Source organism: Lichenostomus cassidix, chromosome 15 (assembly GCF_008360975.1).
Source record: "Lichenostomus cassidix isolate B80296 chromosome 15, HeHo_3.0, whole genome shotgun sequence".
NCBI classification, from domain to species: Eukaryota; Metazoa; Chordata; class Aves; order Passeriformes; family Meliphagidae; genus Lichenostomus; species Lichenostomus cassidix.
In genome coordinates this window covers 3,076,305-3,096,400 of record NC_139496.1, presented here as the reverse complement: position 1 = coordinate 3,096,400, position 20,096 = coordinate 3,076,305, and the positions used below count along the sequence as shown (strand labels likewise).

General features: G+C 44.1%; 1 protein-coding gene across 4 annotated transcripts in view; it reads right to left on the bottom strand.

Moving 5' to 3' along the window:
- MLXIP (MLX interacting protein) overlaps window positions 1-17,808 on the bottom strand; it is a 42,721-nt gene extending 24,913 nt beyond the window's left edge. For 3 of the 4 annotated variants that reach the window (XM_085075515.1, XM_085075517.1, XM_085075516.1), the window contains exon 1: window positions 17,405-17,808. In XM_085075515.1, coding sequence (XP_084931641.1) covers window positions 17,405-17,775 — 371 coding nt within the window. In that variant the 5' untranslated portion in view covers window positions 17,776-17,808. Of the gene's footprint in view, window positions 1-11,532; window positions 12,031-17,404 lie in introns of those variants that run through there. The other variant, XM_085075518.1, reaches the window with a different exon arrangement.
- Window positions 17,809-20,096: the final 2,288 nt, after the last annotated feature.

Below are 20,096 nucleotides of genomic sequence, written 5' to 3'. Positions count from 1 at the left end.
CAATGAGGCTCTTAATTTAAGAAGAAGGACAAAAATCTGATTTGATAGTACAGTAGCTAAATAGATTAGCTTTTTCAGCAACACAGAAAAGTTCCTGGCTTCTCCCCAGCTTTTTTTTTTTGAAGGCGTGGTTTTAGTTTGTTTTTTAATCTCCAATCTGTTTTGCTGGGGAGTTGGGCCTGTCAGCTCAGCTCTACAAGAGCCAAAACTAACAGTATTTCCCCAAACAAAGGTTCATTCAGAGAATCAGATTATATGCATTGTGTGTTGGAGCAAAGGGGCAGGCAAGAGAAATCAAAACATTTCTACATGGCGTGAATGTGTGTAGGACTGGCGAGGAGACCACATTTTAGCATCTTACTATTCCTACCTACAAAGTTAATCCCAGCTGGAGCCTGAGGATACTAATCCCAGCCAGATCTCATTTTAAAAGCCAGATTTAGGGCAGGTCATTTGCTTGGTTACCTGGTTCATCCTCCTTACCTGAAATCCTCCCACCAGTAGCAGGCTCAGGGTTGTGGAGGGATGTTCTATTGCCCACAAACCACAAAGGACAGCAGGGAGCTTTGTGCTGAAGGTAAATCAAACATTTTAGAACAATCTCACTGTTGTCCCCTCACTGTTTGATTAATCTCCTTTTCAAAAATAATACTTCGATCTTGAAGATGGAGTTTCTGCACCAGACAAATATTTTTCCTTCATCATGAACGTTATCTATTAAGAAGTGTTAGAAAAATAAAAACAAAGATCAAGTTTAGCCACTGGCAAATTGGAATTGCAACACCTGCCAAGGAACATGTTATCTCAACCGATTTCACGCAGGCAGGCTCAGGTATGCACCTCCTGAAATGGAACAGGCAAGTAAAAGGTCAGCTGTATGCCAGAAGCAAATACTCCTGCCCCAACAAATCCACAAGAAACTTTGATTTATTTATATTATAAATTCAGTGCTATTTTAAGCTTGGAAATTTAACTTCATCTTCATAAACTAAAGTTTGCAGTGCCTGGGCTCTTGTTCTGATAATCTTGTCTGCTCTGGACTCAGGAATGACCAGGCAGGTGTTGTGCCAAGGCAGCCTCCTCAGGGAGAGGTGAAAAACTCAGATTTTGAGAGCATTATCACACCTACCCTGACAGCCTTTCATACCACCACCACTGTGTCAACCAAGGAAAGGAGTTTCGTGCTGCAGGTTTAGCCAAACACAACATGGCCAGGGTCAGCTGTGTGCAGGGGGAGGCTGCACACAGCTGGGAAGGACCACTGAGAAATGCCTTTACCAGATGCAGGTTTCATCCAGGTTATGAAAGAGTGAGAAGAGCACTGGGCAAACATAAAGAACATACAAATATCAAGGAGACTTGAAGGCTATAGTGTCCTTTAGACAGCTGCTATTTAGAAACTCAGAATGTTTAGACAGTTTCTCATTTCCAGTCAGAAATCAAAGGAGATTTCTAGAAATGTTCCTGCTTTTCAGACATTTGTCCAACAGTGGCTCACTTTAGTACAGAACTGGAACAGCAAGGAAAGAAAAAAGCTTCTTCAGTAATGTCATTAGTATGTCAGCAAAAAGGCTGAGAAAATGGGCCTTACCATCACTTCTGTCACTGCTGACCCTCCCAAAACCTCTCCCTGATCCCTGCTGTCCTTAACTCTGCCCCTCTACAACAGTCACATACTTTGTAAATATTAACACTTTATAAAACGCCACACACTTCAAGTGTCAAAACTCAGGATCTTAAAGAATTACCAAAAACCCTATCATAGAAAAAGAGGCTGTCACACATAAGTGACATAGTGCTCTGAGATCCATGCTCAGAGACAAATCCCACCCCTTTCACTGCTCCAATCTGAAATGCCATGATGTAGAGCAGCTGCCCATGGCCACAAAGTGTATCAGTGGCAAAGCAAGAACAGAACACCAGCCAAGCATATCCCAGCCACACACCTGACACTAGAAATGATACCAGCAGGAGTAAGCTTTAGCAAGAACTAGATTTACATATTTCACATCAGATCAGTGCATTTGGTTTTCCTTCTTTTTCAACACATTAGTTTTTCCTTCTTTCTGTAGTGTTTCCTGTGCTCTCATGCATGGTGGAAAGAAGTGTCATTTTTAGAGCTGCTTCAATATAAAGGGAAGTGATCCTATTTATTTCAGTGTCTTAATTTTCCACTTCTTCCTAAGGCTTGAGTTCTGCCACTGTCTTTTCATCAAACTTCTCAGAATCACAATATTCACTACAAAGAGCTCTTTTCCAATACAGATGGTCAGGAACTGGTAGGGTTTTGCAGTACACCTCCACTTTCATTTACACGGATGGTTGTTGGTGAGGACCCTCTTCTATGGAGAGCTATAAACGTGACAGAATCTTTTTGAACATTAAGGCCCCAGCCTAGATTAATGAACTGATCAAGATGTGATGATCTGGGACTTAAAAGATTTTCCACACACGGAGCTTCTGCAAAACCCAAACAAACCCTATCAGCGTGGCAGATCAGCACAGCTCTCTGAGCAGCACACATACCACCGAAGCCCAGAGCTGTTTACCATGCTCGAGAAACCCGAAACCAGCACTTCTGCCGCAAAGGATACTGTAACATTCTCTGAACAACATTACAAGCCTATAAATACACTGCAAGACTTCAGGGATCTTATTCTGAAAGCGCCTTAAGGGTTTGCAAAAGCAGAGATGCTCCCCCAGCTCTCCCCTTGTGACACAAAGCTTTCATCCCAGCTGTCTGCAACCAGCTCCCTGCAGCTTGAAAAACACCAGGCTGATTCCCAAATTCAGTTATTACAGAGTCAAGACTGCAACAGCACACACAGTTTATTCAAAGTTTACATAAAAGCTGAACCAGAAACTACACAAGAGACAGAGGGAGGCTAAAGGCACCGTTGTGTTACTACTGAAACTACTGAAAGATCAATCAAAATCCCATAGAAAGATGATGTAGGGAGAAAACTCTTTCCAGAATTAGCATAAAACAGCCTGGAATGTGGAGGAGAGAAAAAAAAAAAAAAAAACGAAGCCTCTAAAAGGTCATGCACAACTCAAGGGAAAAATCTCTACTGAGAGCTTTGTTGGATCCATGTGCAAACAAATGCTTTGGCAATGCTTCACCAAAACCAGCCCTTCAATTCATGGTGAGCATCCCAAGGTCCTGTGCATGGTCCTGCCACGGGAGCAGCCATGTCTCAAACAGGGCAGTGAAACTCCCCAGGATCCACCCAGCCAAGACCATAGACTCCTGGGAAGGGTGAACATTTAGAGAACATGGAGTGGAAAACAAACTTTCACCTCTGAGTCACCAGTCAAACAGGAGCTGTGAAGATTTGTCTGCTGCAATGCAGAACAGGCTGTGTGAGTGACCCTTCCTTAATTAACTGGGACATGGGGCTGGCAGGGAAGCAGCTAATGCTCATGCCACATAATCCTCACCACACTTTTCCCAGATGGCTCTCATTGCCTGTCTAGGATTGGGCAGTGCCAGGTTCCCACACACAGATGGAGAGATCAACCCTGTCCTTAGTGGCTCCAGTCCTGCTGAATTGTTGGATCTGTTACTTTATAATGATGGTGGTTATGGTAACTATGCACAGCACAGGGCACTGATGAATGCTTCATAGCAGTTAACTTCATAAAACAATATTTAACCTCACTATATGCAGTGAGTGTCAGAGAAAGACCTTATTTTATTGCATTATATCCTTCTAAAGTCATTCCTTTGCTCCCAGTAACCACCATGATTAAATATCAAGCAGCAAAATGGTTCAGAAATTCTCATGCTATTCACCTGCACACCAGTTAAAAGACACAGCTGCACTGACTTTCAAATAGACTGAGATGGTTTATGTCCCGAAGCAACTGGTGACTTCACCTGTAAAACATTTGACATCATCAGCACTTTCCTGAATCTTACTACAAACAAAACAACAACAAAGTCACTAAATGACCATCACTCAAGTCTTTTTTTTGAACCGTGTTTTTCCTATGTGCCAAAGTCACAGAAAAAACACCCTCAACCTTCACTCTGTAGAGTCCTGTCCTGGGGACTTAACAGTCCCTTGGGAAAGTTCATGTGAAAGGCAAATAACACTTTTCACATGTTTATTGCTATGGAGAGAAGCAACCTCTCTTAATTTCCTAAGATTTGTCTCCCCATTTCCAATAGCCTGCTACATCCACCCAGTCTGTAATCACCACATGCCAAGCTCAGACACCAAGCCTACTAATGTGCTAATAAAAACTGCTAATAAAAGTTTTAGTCTCCTTAAGCTGGGCTAAGATTTTTACTGGAGATTTGAGGGTTCTACTTGTACGACTGGATACTGAAAACAGATGGGATCCATGCTGGGCTCCTAAACAACAGCCTTCACAGAGCAAAATTTTATTAGACACAGTAATGAATTAGCTTTTATTGCAGAATTCTATGCATCTACTTGCAGAGCTAAACTGTGCTCTTCGGTAACATTTGCTGACTTGATAAAGTAAGCAAATGCAATCTAATCCCATGGTTTCCATTAAGGATTAAGTATTTCACATAGCATGAGGGACAGACCAGGACTGAGGAATGCCTCTGGTTCCCATGAAGTTTGATTGCAAATAACCCCTCTTCACAGGAGGAATGACTCAGATCACAGTGTCATTCCAGTCACAAACATTCTGGCTCTGTGCTTTCACAAGACCACAGAATACCCAGCTCCTTCAGGCAGCCTGTGAAGGAAGGCAGCAGCACAAAACAAGGCTGCTACCACTGAGAGCAGCCACAGCCACTCACTCTGGTCTTATCTGCAGCTTCCAGAGACCAACTGCTGCCTGGAATTTTTTCCCAGCTGATACTAAAACACTGTGTAGCTCACTCAGGCACTCGGCACCTGCTTTAGCAAGAGCTGCAAGAACAACCACCCAGGGTGCCACAGGTCCAGCCTGCCCAGTGCTCAGTCCCAGCAGCTGAATAGCTGCATGGAGAAGGGTCAGAACAGGATGAGTTTGTCCCTACGATGTTCCTGCCAGCTCCCAACAACCAGCCCCACTCAACTCTAATGGAAAATTATATTAGCAAGTATATTAACTCACTCCCTAAGAGCGAACTGGAAGAACTACATCGTTTCTCTTTTTGCTGTTTATAGACACTTCAACCCCAGTTGAGCACGTATATTGATTTGGCAGGTTTCTGCTTTGGAAAGGGAGGGATAATGACATTTTTAGTAAAGAACAGACACTATGGTGACTACTGCAATGACTTGGATGCCACAGCTTTTGGCCAGATTGCTTTGGTTTCCCAAAGCAATTATTTCACAATCTCTGTTTTCTGTTTTAGTTGTCAAACATGGTTGCTAATACCTGAAGTGAGTGCAGTTTCCTCCTTGAGGATATTTGTATTCCTGATCGAGTCAGCTCTTCCACCCCAACACTAGGTTCATTTGAAATAAGCTGACAACACATGAAGAGCTTCTCTGGCTCTGTAACAGATCTAAGTATTTCACAACCCTATCCAAATCTTTTGACTTAGTCCTTCTTTTCTAAAAGCTTCATATCCTTTAACCCAGAAAAGTAATTTTTGTATGTGTTTCCAGGTGGCAAACCTGTTCCTCCCTCTACAACCCCTGCACTCAATTTTCTTTCTCAAAAGCTGTTTTAAAGAGCAAAAGCAAGTAGTTTGTTCCTTTCACTGCTTTGTGCTTTCCCACATCTGGCACACCACCAGCACATTTTCCACCCAAGTTCCCTCAACCGCCATCCTGTCAGGGACAGATGTTTACCAAGCAAACAGAAAGCTGGACTAAGCTGTGCAGATACCAATATGCAGGAGTTTATACAGGGAGACATTTATACCTTCTTTGGACACTGTACAGGACACACTAACACGAGAAGCATGACATGTAACATCCAGACCTTTGTGTGCTGCTAGCAGACAAGCACGTTTCAGAGCTCGTTCCTGAATCCACAACACAGCTTAGCAGGACCAGGACCTGGCTGTGCTGCCTCTCACTCAAATACTGGGAGTTCTGATGCACAGTTTTCACTGTAAATATTATAAACAGAATTTGACTAGCCATGGCTAAGCTTACTCAGGACTACATCTTCCATATAAACACACAGAAATTCATCAGGATGAGCAGACTGACCATCCAAGAACAAAACTAATAATATCATTCTTTGCTCTGGGAAACGTGGCAGCAGATAATACCCATATCCAATGACTGGCAGATCAGGAATGCAACAAGATCTTCCACTGCCCTCTTCCTGTTTGGCACTACTTCTCTAACAGCTGCCAGACCCACAAGCCCAGGTATTTCCTCTTAATCTTTTTTTTTAAGTTTCCTTTTTTATGTGCACGCCTTTCCTTTTTTACCTTGTTGATCACTTCTACCTCACACTGCAAAGTAATGGCTTTCAACAACTAACACAGGTTAAATCAAGTGTCACATCACAGCACCAAAAGCCAAAGTCTGCATGACAAAAAGATAATCAAGAGCAGTCATGGACTTCAAAGAAAAATCACAAAGACCTGAGAAGCTCTTCCACAATTCCTGCTCCGTTTGGTCTCAGTGTCTTTGTGAATGGTGTGGACAGTGAGAATAAACAGAATAGTACAGATTTAAGAGCAGCCTAAAATCTGCATGCAAGACGCAAGAAGAACTGAGCAGAACAGCCTCTGATGGCTCACAGCACATTCACATCAACATATAGTAACTAAATGCTGTGGGCCTGAGTTATTTTTAGGTCTATTGTGAAACCCCAGCGTCACTTCATTCCAGCTGCTCCAAAGATACACCAGCACTACCACACAGGCCTGGGCTCTGTATCATCACCCTGGCTGGCTGGAGAGAGTCTGACCTTTGCCCTACATTAGAATTTTGGTGCCAAGGCAACCAAGTCCCTGCCACAGATGGGGCGATGTGGACAAGAAGACTGTTTTGGACAATAAGCTCACCTGAGCTGGGGAAGGGTCTGGCTGCTGGATACAGAAGTCACTGAGTTGCTGCAGCCTGGCCAGAGGTGTCCCAGCCATGCTGGCCAAGGTCACTTCAGCTGTTGTGTCCTTGAACTGCTGCAGGCAGAGCACCCGTTACTATGGGACCTTGAGGGAAGGGAGAGTAAACAAAGCGACCGAGGGAAAGGAGGCCAGGATTTCGAGTAAACATCGCATGCTAGAGAGTTCTGAAAACAATGAGCTTGACAGATTCCAGAAGCAAAGCCTCCTTCGTGCCTCTGCAATGTTTGCTTGAAACTTGTTATGCAGACATGTCTCTCATGAAAAACAGCCCTGCTGCTCTCTGAGGACTGACAGGCTCCGCTGTTGGAGTAATCAGCAAAAAAAAAAAAAAAAAAAAGGCCTCATCCTGCTTACATGTGCTTCGGCAGATCTGTTCTAGACAGCAGTACAAGATGCAGCACAAAACAGTTCCACAGGACAAAACAGTTCCACACCTTTCTTCCTTCACTCCCTCTGCCTGGCAGGACACAGGACCATGGTCCTGCACTCACCACAGGGATTCTAATGGCACTAAAGGCTCTGGTGTTCACACAAGCTCTCAACACAGACACCTCTGAGCACCCACATCAGCAGGATGTGGTCCTGCACTCACCACAGGGATTCTAATGGCACTAAAGGCTCTGGTGTTCACACCAGCTCTCAGCACAGACACCTCTGAGCACCCACATCAGCAGGATGTGGTCCTGCACTCACCACAGGGATTCTAATGGCACTAAAGGCTCTGGTGTTCACACCAGCTCTCAACACAGACACCTCTGAGCACCCACATCAGCAGGACTCTCTCAGAACACCAGGGCAGATGCAGCACAGGACAGAGCTGGGAGGAGCACACACCCCACATGGAGGGTTCAGGCCACGTCACACTTGGAAGCTGCCTCCTTCCCCCCAGATTTGCAAGACCCAACTACAAACAATGTAGCCTCACTTCCAAAACCAGTACCAGCAATCCTCTTTCTCAAGAAGGGCAAACCTATTACACAAGAGCAAGGCTATCTAGATCTTCTCCTTACCCCCTCAGTCACCTCTAAGGCTCCACTCTTCAATTCTATTTCTTATTCACAAGCCAGCCCTAGTACAAGTAAACCCCACCCAACATTAGCAAAGACAAGACCACCCTTCATCTCTGAGACGGAAGGAACCCTTTCAAGCTCATGCAGAAACAAAGCTGTAACAAGCATTAGACCTCTGCACTTTGATAAGGACTTTTCACAGACTAAGGGAGATCTCTCAACCATTCTTCCTTGCTCCTTCTGCTGAAAGTAGCTTCACCTCTCCTATTTCTGCTCTGAACTGTCCCCCCAAAATTCTGTTCTTTCTACCCCAAATCATTGGGAGAATGCATAGGGAAATATTGTTCATCTGCAATGAAACAGAAGCACAAACACCACATAAGTATTCTACCCGTAAAGATATCCTCTGCTTGCTCTGGTGTGGTATAAACAAGCAGTAAAGATACCCCTGGAAATCCAGAAATCTCCCACTATGATTTTTTTTGAGAAGCATTTATCTCAATATGTGGGAAGACATTACCACATATAAAAAAAATAAAATAAGAAAAGGCATCAAATATAGCAAAAAGGACTGTATCCACTGCTTCCTTGCACTACACTATCAGCTAAACTAGAAGTAGAGAGATGAAAAGGTCTCTAACCATGCATTACTGCTGTAGATAATGTGCTGCAAACACAAAACCAGGATAAAAAGCTCTCTAACAAGTCATTAAAATTTAACAAGTCATTAACATTTTTCTGTGCTTTTCAGGAAAAGTGATCAATTCATTAAGCAGTGTGCTTAGCTACTTAAACAGCTGAACCCTTTCCTCACATCACGGTACGTCACCGACCGTGTCATGGCAAAGGGTTATCTGCAGGTCAGCAGTGGTCTGGCCAAAACACACTGACATATCACTAATTGAAGTGAATCAGATTCTGTCGCTAATCCCCTGCTACATGATAATCCAAGCAGTGCCCTGCAAGCCCTTTCCATCTGGCATGTCACCTTTTCTTTTAGAGTCTCAAAGGTGACAAAGCAGCCCTGACAATCACTCCTATCACTGTGGGCTCTGTACCTATGCATACCTTACAAGTGGCCATGGTCTGGATAACCAACCAAGGGAAGGAATCTTTTCCCTGGGCCTAGATGGCTTCCCATGGTCCCTTCCAATCCCATTTTCTATTATCCATCAGATGTCAAGGCTGGACAGCAAACTGAAAATACTAGTCTTTCACAAAGGTACCTGCTGCTGAGGTTGCTCTTAAGCAGCACTCAAGAGTTTCCATACCTTAAGGCACAAAGTGAAATCTGCTTAACAGAGGGAATAGCAATTCCCCTGCAGCCATTCACACCAGACAGAATAGTCAAGTCATTACCCAGGCTCTCCTTAACATTTTCTCCTCAGAGGCATTAAGCCTGGAAGAGACCTGTAAGAGATTGTCACATGTGTGGGAATGACAGGAAGATAAACATTATCACCACCGAGTTCAAGCAAACTTCTGCTCAATCCAACAGCAGATTTAACACAGGGAGGAGGAGCTCAGCAACTGCAGTGCATCAAGCCAAGGCAGGAAAACAGACCAGGGGCCCTCGACACTTCTGCTTCTTGCAGAGTAGAGTTCCCAAACAGGCAGGGTCCTCCTGCTGCCTGGAGTGGCACATTCAGCTTCTGAACAAATCTCTCTTGCAGAAATGGGTCATGCCTCCAATGGCTATTAACCATCTGACAGCTCAGAGAAGCTCACACCATTTAGACTTCCAAGCCCGACAGAACAACAAAAGGATTTTCCAGATTCTCCAAAAGGCCACTATCGGTGGCACACTCAGGAATCCAGAGTGATCCTTCAGATATAAAAGGTTTTTTGGGGACTGCACGATGAGAGCAATGATGCCTCTCAGAACCACAGTCAGGGCAGGGAGCAGGTGCTTCTCAGACAGCTCAGTGAATGCCAAGGGCACTCGGCAGAGCACTCCCTTCCAGAAGCATTAGGATTGCCCTTCATTTACTGGGCTGGTTTTATTACCCTGCAGTTTATATCTCTAGAGTTCCTCACCAGTTCAATACCTTTTCTAAGGGAGGTATCAGTAAGCTGCACATCTTCTTCCTCATTCCCTCCTAAATCTTTCTTCCCTTTGTCCTCTTTCCTTTATTAAGTTTGTAGCAAAAGTGTCATCTTTGATAGGGCTTTCTTTAAGACTCCTATGTCAGCTCACTTCTAAACTTCACGCCTTTGTTTCCCCCTTTCAAAAAGGCCAGCACACATATCTGAGGCTCTGAAGTGCTGAGATTGTTTTGGTCATTTTCTGAAGGGGGAAAAGGAGGAAAAAGGAGTACCTGATTTATCTAAGATCAACAGCCAAGACACCAAGGGTTAGTGAAGAGCTTTGTGCTTGTGTCACAAAGTAAATAAGCAAACACATACTGGAACATTTCCGATGGCAATGGCTGCTTTACTTACCCAGGGATGGCTACATTCATTAGATCAGGAATGACACCAAGTCAGTGTGTTTTACGTTCAAAAACAAACAACCAAAAACGACTTTCCAATTCCCATTTGAGCAAACAAACAAAAAATTATTTGAAAAGGACCCTGTTCAGAATTTCTATTCTGGTACTAAAACTATTAGAAGCAATTCTGAAGAACCTTGCTTCTCCTAAGCCCATTTTTCAAACCTTCCTGCTTCAGAAACTGTGACAATAGTGTAACTCTAGCTTGCACCAAAAACAATCACATTCAGGTTTTTCCATCACTGTCTGAAACACAAAGAACCAACTCTATTTTCTTTGGAGGCAACTGAAACAAGTACTTTTCCTAATCATCTTCATAATTGTTTTATGGATATGTTAAAGGTTTCCTTCCCAGAGCGAAAGGAAAATTGTATGAAAGCTGTAAAATATTTCTATAGCCATCAAAGAGTTTAAAAAGCTTGTCTTTTTCCTCAGAAGTAGCTTAGAAGTTTTGTCTTTAAAGAACTGTTTGTGCCAGTGATTTTAAGATATCAAAGGACAGATGAGGGAAACTGTAAATGCAATTAATTTCTGCATACAAAGAAAGGAAGTTGCAAGCATATAGCCTGTAGTCCGTTAATTAAAAACAAAATACCAGATTAAACTCAAACTGGTCCAAGTTTCTAAACTGATAAGGTTTTTTGTTGTTTTTGTTGTTCTGTTTTAAAAAGAGAACCCTTTCTCTCCAACAGCAAAGGGCAGCAGGGCAGCATGAGAAGAGCCAAACCAGGAACCCCAGCTCTCCTGCCCCCATCTTATTGCTCCATCATCCATGACTTCCATGTCTGGATCCATCCAGCTCATTCTCTCCTTTATCAGGCACACCCTCATTGAGTGCTTCCTATCTAACTCTCCCATCACAGATCAAAGCACAGGGAATAAACACTGGACTACCCTGACTCCAGCCACACCTTCAACCATCTACCCTTACTTTCCAAACATTCTTCCCTTTCATTCTGATTCCTCCTACCCTGAACAGCATTACACCAACATTCTCTTTTGTCCCCAGCTCATCATTATCATTCACCTCTGTCCTTTTTATCAGATCTCATCTAAGTACAACTCCAACCTCTTTTCTTCTCCAGAGTCCCCACCATCATTAGAGACTTCCCTTTCCTTGCTGTCATTCCATCCACTCCTGCTGTTTCCTCACTCACACGGGTTCAGTGAGTTTGTAATCCAGGCTCAAACCCACACAGTCAGCTGAGACATCCTTTGTTTGACTTGAACTTAGCAGTATCTTATTTTTTCTTTCCTCTTTCTATCCCTGTGGCCTCTGTCAACACCATCCACTTCATTGCGTGGCTTTATCTTGGCCCTTCTAATTCACATGATGCATTCCTCAAAGATCCTCTTAATTTTCCTCCACACCTCAGTGAGCTTCCAGCCTCATTCCTTGCCCTCTCAACTCTTCCTGCTTTGCAACAGGTCTGAGTGCTGTTATTAGGGGAAAAATTCCACCCACCCGGAACAACTTAAAGAGCTCACTCTCTACTTCAAGCCTGTCAAAATGCCTCTGACACCCCAGAAATGCCCAGCCTTCAGCGCAAAATGGCTACAAAGCTCCTTTTATTCCTCCCCACCCCTTCCCAGCTTGCAGCATCACTAGATACCCCTTTGTTTGATTAAGACTAATCATAGCTTAAGGACACACAGTCAGATAAGCAGCTGCTCAAGTGACTGAATACCAACTCTGCTTTCCAAAAGAATGGAAATTTTTTTTTCCCCCACATGGGAAAGGAACAGACAAGAATGGTTCAGTGACCTACTAAAGGGGTGTGTGGAAAAACATGAGTAAAGCCAAGACCTGAATTTTGGGTTTCTTGGCTTTGATTCCTCTTGCCACTTGGCAGAAAGAAATAAAAGGGTAAGGGTGAGAGAACTAGAAATCAATGTATTAATTTCTGTTGCCATTCAAAGCACATCATAACAATGCAGCACAAAATCTTCACTAAAAATAATGCTAGATCTCAAAGTTCAGCCAAATTCTTTCAGACCACGCAGAAGTTCTTGAGAACTGGCAGTCTGAGGACAAATTAGCTCCCTCTTCTCTATTTCAGCAATCCACCAAAAATTATGATTATGAAATCCACGTTGTACTTAAGCCAGAAAATAACATCTGTTTACTGAGTGAAAACACAAGATGACAACTACAAGAAAACATGTAGACTAAGCAAATCAAAAGATTACAACAATGTGCTTTTTTAATTAAAAATGTGCCCCACACTTCTATAGCAGTACCTTGCACAATCAGGTCCACAGAAACCACTTTGCAGAGACACCAGAACAGCCAGGAGCAGAACAAACAAAATTGTCCCTGTATCTAAAACTCTGCCTACAGAATTTGTCTGTTCTTCCTGCAGTCATTTGTAGCCCTGAAGACACCAAAACCTTGAACCAAGTCCTTTTCACACTACCACTACCAAATGTTTACTTTGGCAAAGAAATACATCTCAGAAAGGAGAACAGCTCAGCAATCTTCCTGCAAACCGTCCTGAGGTTCAAGGTTGTCAAGGTGGAATTTCAAAGTGCATCTTACACAGAGCTTAAAAGCTTGTGACTATATCAAGCATTTGACATAAGCAGGGTAAGAGGCTCAGTACCAATGTCCTGATTCATACTGAACCCTGAATACATATCCTTGCTTTGAAGGGACACTTTATACAGTTAATAAATACTTATAACAGCAACTCTGCTCAAGTTTGGCTTAATTCAGAGGGTGAATACAGGTGTTTTTATCAGAGTAGTTTCTACAAGCAGCATGTGAAATATGTAACTGAATTCTGAAGTTTTTAATCTCCATGTGCCATCAGCACTGCTGAGAACTTCCCCAAACACATGCTGCACTAACAAAGAATGTGTGGCAAAGGCGCTCTGAAAACAAGCTGACCCCTAATGTCAGTTCACTGAGGAAGGGAATATTTTTGGCTTACATCTGCATGAAGTGAAGGGGTCATATTGCTAAAGAGGAGAGATGAAATCTAGAAATGACCTGGCAAGCTGTTCATAAGGCAGCCTTTGTCCCAGTTCCCAGACCCACTCTCCTGCTCTGTGCAGCTTTAGCAAGCAGGATCCAGAGGGTTTTAGACAAGTGTCTCATGCCAACGTTAACACTCTTACCTCAAGTACAACACCTGGCATGGTCCTTAAGATCTTATTAGGAGGTGAGAGAACTCTGAGGCTATTTAAGAATAAATGAGCCCATATAGTCATCTTCATCTACCCTACCACACCTAAGATGGGCAATGGCTGACATAAACATCACTCAGTATGACCAGTATCATTAATAATTCCTACAATAAAACTCGTGCTTTACACAATATATGTGATCACACACATCTGAGCAGCTCATTCTCTCCACTGCAGGATTGTCTCCCCAGTATTGCACAAGAGGTGAGCCTTCATAAAGAAAATTAATTATTCACAAGGTCTCAGAGCCTCATCAACCTCTTATTTCTTTATAGGGTATGTATACACTGAAATCTGCACTGTCACTTATCCATTTTACACCCAGAGAAAATAAAGAATCATCTTAAATCTACTTATTCCAGGATTAATACACTGTATTTCCTACTCCCTGCAATAACATTAGTCATTTCAGCAGGATTTAGCTCTCTACCCTAGACATAAACCAGCACAAGGTCACTGATTCCCAACATGCATTTTTCAGAGCTCCACAAGCAGTTATGAAAAGGTCCTATTTCAGGTTTTGAACCTTAAACGATGCATCATTGCTCCCAAAGCAGAGCTTTCCACAGGCAAGTCCAATGTCCCATATTCCAGACTGTCAGGGCAATAAATGGTTTACAGTGGCCTTTTGTAAAGCACAATTTTTCACTTCACAGAAGCCTTCAGCCTGCATTCTACATGGAGCTGAACATGATTCTTATGTTGGAGACAAGAAGTCTCCAAAACAAAGAGAAAAAAATTCTTCTGTCCCAATCTAAGGGGAAAAAAACCTTCATGACATGCTGTTGTTGGAACATTTCTGACTACAGTTCAGCTTTGCAAGTTATTTCTGGGTAATGTAATTATTTGGATAATGGTGAAGTTATTAGAGGGCTTTACTAAATTAAATATCAAGATGACATAACATTTTACTTAATTCTGCATACTGTAGGTCCTGTAACCAGGAGCACAGTTTCTCATTAGAATGAGCAGTATCAAAGGTCTTTCTCATTCTGAGAAGCACATTTTTAAAGATCTTTTTGGCTTTAAAGTGGCCTGCCTGCAACAGGTCAATTCTAGCTACCTACATGTCAAGGTCTGCAAGGTTACATTGGCTTAAAGAGCTGAGATGAAGGGGCTAAAAGGAGAAAACTAATGTTCTTTTACCTGTATCAGTGTGGTACAGCTCCCACAGTCAATCTCATCAGAAAAACAGGTGACATTTAGATAAAGTACAGCCCTCGTGACACCTGTTGTAAACCTCAGTATTTATAAGTCACTTATTAATTTTAAAAATTGTTTTAATCTGCTCACTGTACAGGGGAATATGCTATAGGCATATTTTCCCCTCTGGAATGGCTCATCCAAAATGAGACTTTTCAAGCTGTGCAACTGGATACGTGACTGCAACAGCTGTGATGAAAATTAGAATCACGTCGGTTTGTACTGCTCAAAGGCGTGAGGGAATCACTTCCCTGGTGTTCAGAAACAACTTTTTTTTATCATAAAAACTTTGACCGTAACAGCACAAAGCCAAACTCAAAAAAATTTACAGCACAATTAAAAGAGTCCAGGTTACACCATGAATCCGTGATTCAGCATAAATTTGGTCACTTCCAAACAAACCACCCGAGGTAATGACCCAGGTAATGACCCAGGTAATCTAGAAAAACTTTGCTTTCTAGTCCATCGGCAAAGCTAATGGATACCACACGTTTTACTGCTTCTCTGTAGACCTTTAAACAGTGAAATACCAGCAATGAGTGTCACATGTAAATAATTATTACACAGAGCTTCGTTACAGCAGCTTCTTTGGGTTTGTGTTTAACACGGCTGCATCACCCAGCTCTGCAGGCAGCTCATCCCTCCACGAAGCAAAAACAACACATCTTCACCTTTCTGTGCTACAGTTTTTGGTGTTTGTTTCCACACCAGTTCTTTTCTAGAGCGAATTTCTACCCAGCAAAGGCAGCATGGAAAATATTAACACAGAATCCGTGTGTTTTGTCAGTGCTGGATCTGACAGACAATAATGAGAAAGGTACAACTGAGGCCACAAAAACATCCCCATGAACCAACCAAGATCAAATCCAACCTGAGGAGAATATGGACAGAGAGACCTACAGGCTCAATCATTTTTTACATGGAGACCACTTCTCATTTCACAGCCACATTCATCACCCCAAATCAGACTTTGCAGAGTTACTTTAATCCTTTTCAGACCCAAATTTACAGTTGGTTTGTTCGGCAGATTTAAAAATTGTATGCCAAAGCTGCTGAGTAAGCAGGCTGACTCTGGGCAGGATGCTTCAGGGCTGCAACTCAGCAAACCCTAAGCTACCCAAGGACAGAAGCAGTAAGAATGTGCTTTTCTTTGGCTGCCTCTAAGAAGATATTTTCTGCACCTTGCCTCACACTACCACCAGCAAGCAGGATAAAATTATTTCTTCTAAAATAGATTTGGTGCTCAATTTGTTCACCTACATCAGAGTTCCATATTGTCTATAAACGTAACAGAATTATTCCTTTGCACTACATGTAATCCTCAGTTTCAAAATCCCAAGGACACACTAGTGGGAGCACAAAACCAAGGTGACAGAGGCTGATGAGCAGATGCAGTTCTGTCCTTCATAATACCTGTGCTTCCTTTGCATGCTCCTTCCAGTTTGTATAATAAAGGCAGGTTGATTAATTTTTAGTTAGGCTAACATTTTTCTTTCTTTTGTAAGTGCAAAGCACTTATGTCCACTGTTGCACATACCTTATCTGAGCTTCAGTCTCTTGCCAATAACTAATAACGTGTTTTGCGAATATTATCAAAATTTTAAGATTACTTACATCTTCTCGCTATTTTACAGAACAGATAGTTCTACTGTTTCCTCTTCATTGAGCAACACTTAAATAGAGGAATTTGGGGTGGGCAAAGTTACTTTTCTTTTAGCAAGCTAACATGGTTCCTATAGATGAAAATAAACCTTTCCGTTGATATGCCAAGAGGCATTTTCCATCAACCCTTTTAATCAACTTCCAAAATACGCTCAGCAGAGAACATCAGATTGGATCCGGTTTCTGCTGTACCACACGGAACAAAAGACTCGAGCAGACACACATCTTTCCAAAACACTTCTACTCCACGGCTCTTCCTCCATTTTGGATGACAGACAAAGGGGATAAATGCGAATATAACGCCTGATTTAAGAGATGGAAAGCACGACTGAAGCCTGAGCAGAAGGTGCAGATAAACCCAGGAAGTGCTGCTGCCAGCTGCAGCCACCATAGGAACAAAGGAAACAGCCCCAGAGCCCGCTAGCTCGACTTGGTTACAAAAATAAAATTTGGGAAGGAGAAAAGGAAAATTGGCAAAGAGCGGGGTACTTGCCCTTTCAGGGTTTGTGTTCAGCACTAGAGGTTTCCACTCGCTGCCAGCCTGGCCGCGGGATGCTGAGGGCTTCCAGCGGCACCGGGAGCCAGCCGGGCCAGCGGGACCCCATGCCTCATCCCTCACCGCTCGGGGACAGCGACAGCCCCCCGTCACCGCACACCACGGCCTCAGGCCTGGGAAAGCGCCCGCCAGGATCCCCGAGCTCGCTGGAAACAACAGCGGCACCGAACCCCCGTGTGGGGCGAGTCCGGCCCGGCTGGGCTGCGCCTCCGCCCCTCACACGGCCCCGGGCCCGGCCCGGCGGGGCTTTCCCCGCCGCCAGGACTCGCTGCCGGCGCCGCTGTGGTACCTGTAGGCCAGGGACATGCACTCGAAGAGCTTCGTGAGGGAAGCGTCGATGCTGAGGCGGCCGCCGGTGCCGCCGCCGCCGCGGGCCGCCCCGAACTGGTAGGTCTGGCAGGTCTGCTCGTTGACCGTGTCGAAGTCGTAGCCCTTCTTGGGCGGGTGCTCGCTGTGAGGGGACGAGACCATGAAGTGCCCCGAGTGGATGATCTGCGGGCCCGGGGGCTGCCCCCGCCGCGGCCCGCACCGCCGCCCCCCGCCCGGCGACGCTCCGCCGTCGTCCGTGTCCGACGAGTCCTCGTCGGGCTCCGTGCGGGGCGACAGTGGCCCCGCCGCCCCGAGCAGCCGCGCCGGCCGCATGAACACGTCGGCGGCCATGGCCCCGCTGCCGCCGCGGCCGAGCCCGCGCCCGCTCTGCGCCGCCACCGCCCCGCTCCGCCCGCTCCGCCCCGCGCCGCCCGCCGCGCTTAAAGGGACCGAGCAGCCCTGCCCTGCCCGGCCCTGCCGCGACACGGGCGGGATGGGGGACTGGGGGACAGCCCGAGCTTCCACCGGGATCACCACAAAAACAAAGGAAAACGGCGAAGGCATTGCTGCTGCCCTGCGCAGGAATATCCCCACTCCTCCTGAGGGATAGCTGGTTTAAATGATCCAGCGGGGACTTCCATCCAGCAGGGCAATTTAATTTTTTTTTTTTTTAAACCTAACTGAAACAGTAAATGTTTCGCCTCAGCACAAGGAAGAACCCTTTTACGTTTAGGAACTGCCCAGGGAGGCTGTGGATTGTCCCTCTCCGGAGACATTCCAAACACACCTGGATTCGCTCCTGTGCCTCCTGGGTCACCAGGTGACCCTGCCTTGGCAAGGCTGGACTGAGTGATCTCCAGAGATCCCTTCCAACCCTAGTTATGGAAAACATTGCTAAACTTAAGGGCCTGTGAGGAATGCAAGGTGTAGAGGATAGCCCACAATTGTTGAGAGAGCAATCATGCTAGAAATACTAATTTAAACTGTCTTTAAAACACTAAATTGCTTATTATTTTCCAGAAGCCAGGGCAGCCAGAGAAGCTGGAGACCTGCAGAGTCACAGAGAGGTCAGGACACAGAGCTCCTGCTGCCAGGCTGGTAGCTCACACCTAACCCATTACCTGCTCATGAAAAGGAACCACAATTGTTCCAGGGGAAGTGAAGATCGGATTTAATCCTTCTCAAAAGCATAAAGGAAGCAATGGATCTTGTAGGTCAACATAAAATCATGGCAATAGGGCTAGTGTGGGGAGAGAGCATCATCCTACAGCACAAAACCCCATACATGTATGAATGTGTACACAAAGTCAAGAGAAAAGATCTCAAACTTGCCCTGCAGTGCAAACCTCCATGACCAGGAGAGCAGTCAGATCCTAGGACGCATATTTCAAAGCATTTATACCAAATTGCCTGTATTATTTCAAGTCTAGGATGTCATACTTTAAATTAAAAAAAACAGGCTCTTCTACATAGTCACCCTCAGGAGAGAAAAAGCCTCCAAATATTAAATAGCCACATGCTGCTTTTTCTGGTGTGTTAAACCAGAAATAAGTTCAAGGGAGATGTAAGACTGAGAGCAAGTCTTGGGTGAGGAAAGAAGAGGCATTCCTGCAATATCTCCCTTACGCCCATGCAATGATCTGGCATTCCCCATTAGCATGGAATCAAGGCTGATCCCTGTGGTTAGGGGAGGAGTGGTAGGTCAAACACTTCCCCACACATGAAAGCAACAGTAAGGAATGATCTCATCACGTGAGAGCGCTCTCAGATCTTTAAAAACCAAAACTAGCATTCAGCTCTTAGTCAGCATCAGGTATGACTCAAATTCTGAAGAAAAGGCCAGTCATATTTAGCTTCAAAGCTGGTTATTGCTACCTTATATTAACATCTGCTTTAAAAAAAGAAAAAATAAATAAAAACATTTCAAGACCACATTCACAGCTTAACAATACCTATTAAAAGTCTTCCATGTAGATTGTTAAGAACTAAACCTGAGCTAAAAAGATCACATCAGTAGCAGCACTGTATAAAGTACTTCCATGACAACAGCCTGTACATGGACCTCACTAAACTCTAAGGAAGACACACACATTTCCTACTGTAGGAAAAAAGGGGAAACTTGGTAAAATAAAGTCATTATGTAGCAGTGTAATTTTCTAGGAAGAGTTAGCAGTACGCCAACCATCATTTAAAGAAGGGGCAGCAGCCTTAAGCTGTAACTATTAACTTAAATATTAAGTTCAGGGTTTTTTCCTCTGCTAGATGCAAGGGGCATCCCTTAAAAGAAATCCACTTATTTTAGAGACAGACCTCTTGGTTTGCCTTTTTAAGATCAGCATCTAGGTGATCAGCAACAGCTCAAGATTGCCAGCAATCCTCTCCTCCTCCTCAACAAAGAATTCCAGGAGGCACAGCGAAACACTAAGAGGCCACAGCATCTTTGGAGTATGTCTTTTCTTACTGTTTTTCATCAATCCACAGTGCAAGGTGAAACACAGGCCACCAGCTTCTGAAGATGTTTCCTTCAAGGAACAACATCAATTCCTTGAAACAGGCTTTTAGCACAGGAGGAATTCAACTGCAATACACACTTAACAGAGACATCCAAGCTGTTTAATGCCCACAGTGTATTTCACACCACTTAGTGGCAAGATTATCCTCCTGAATATACA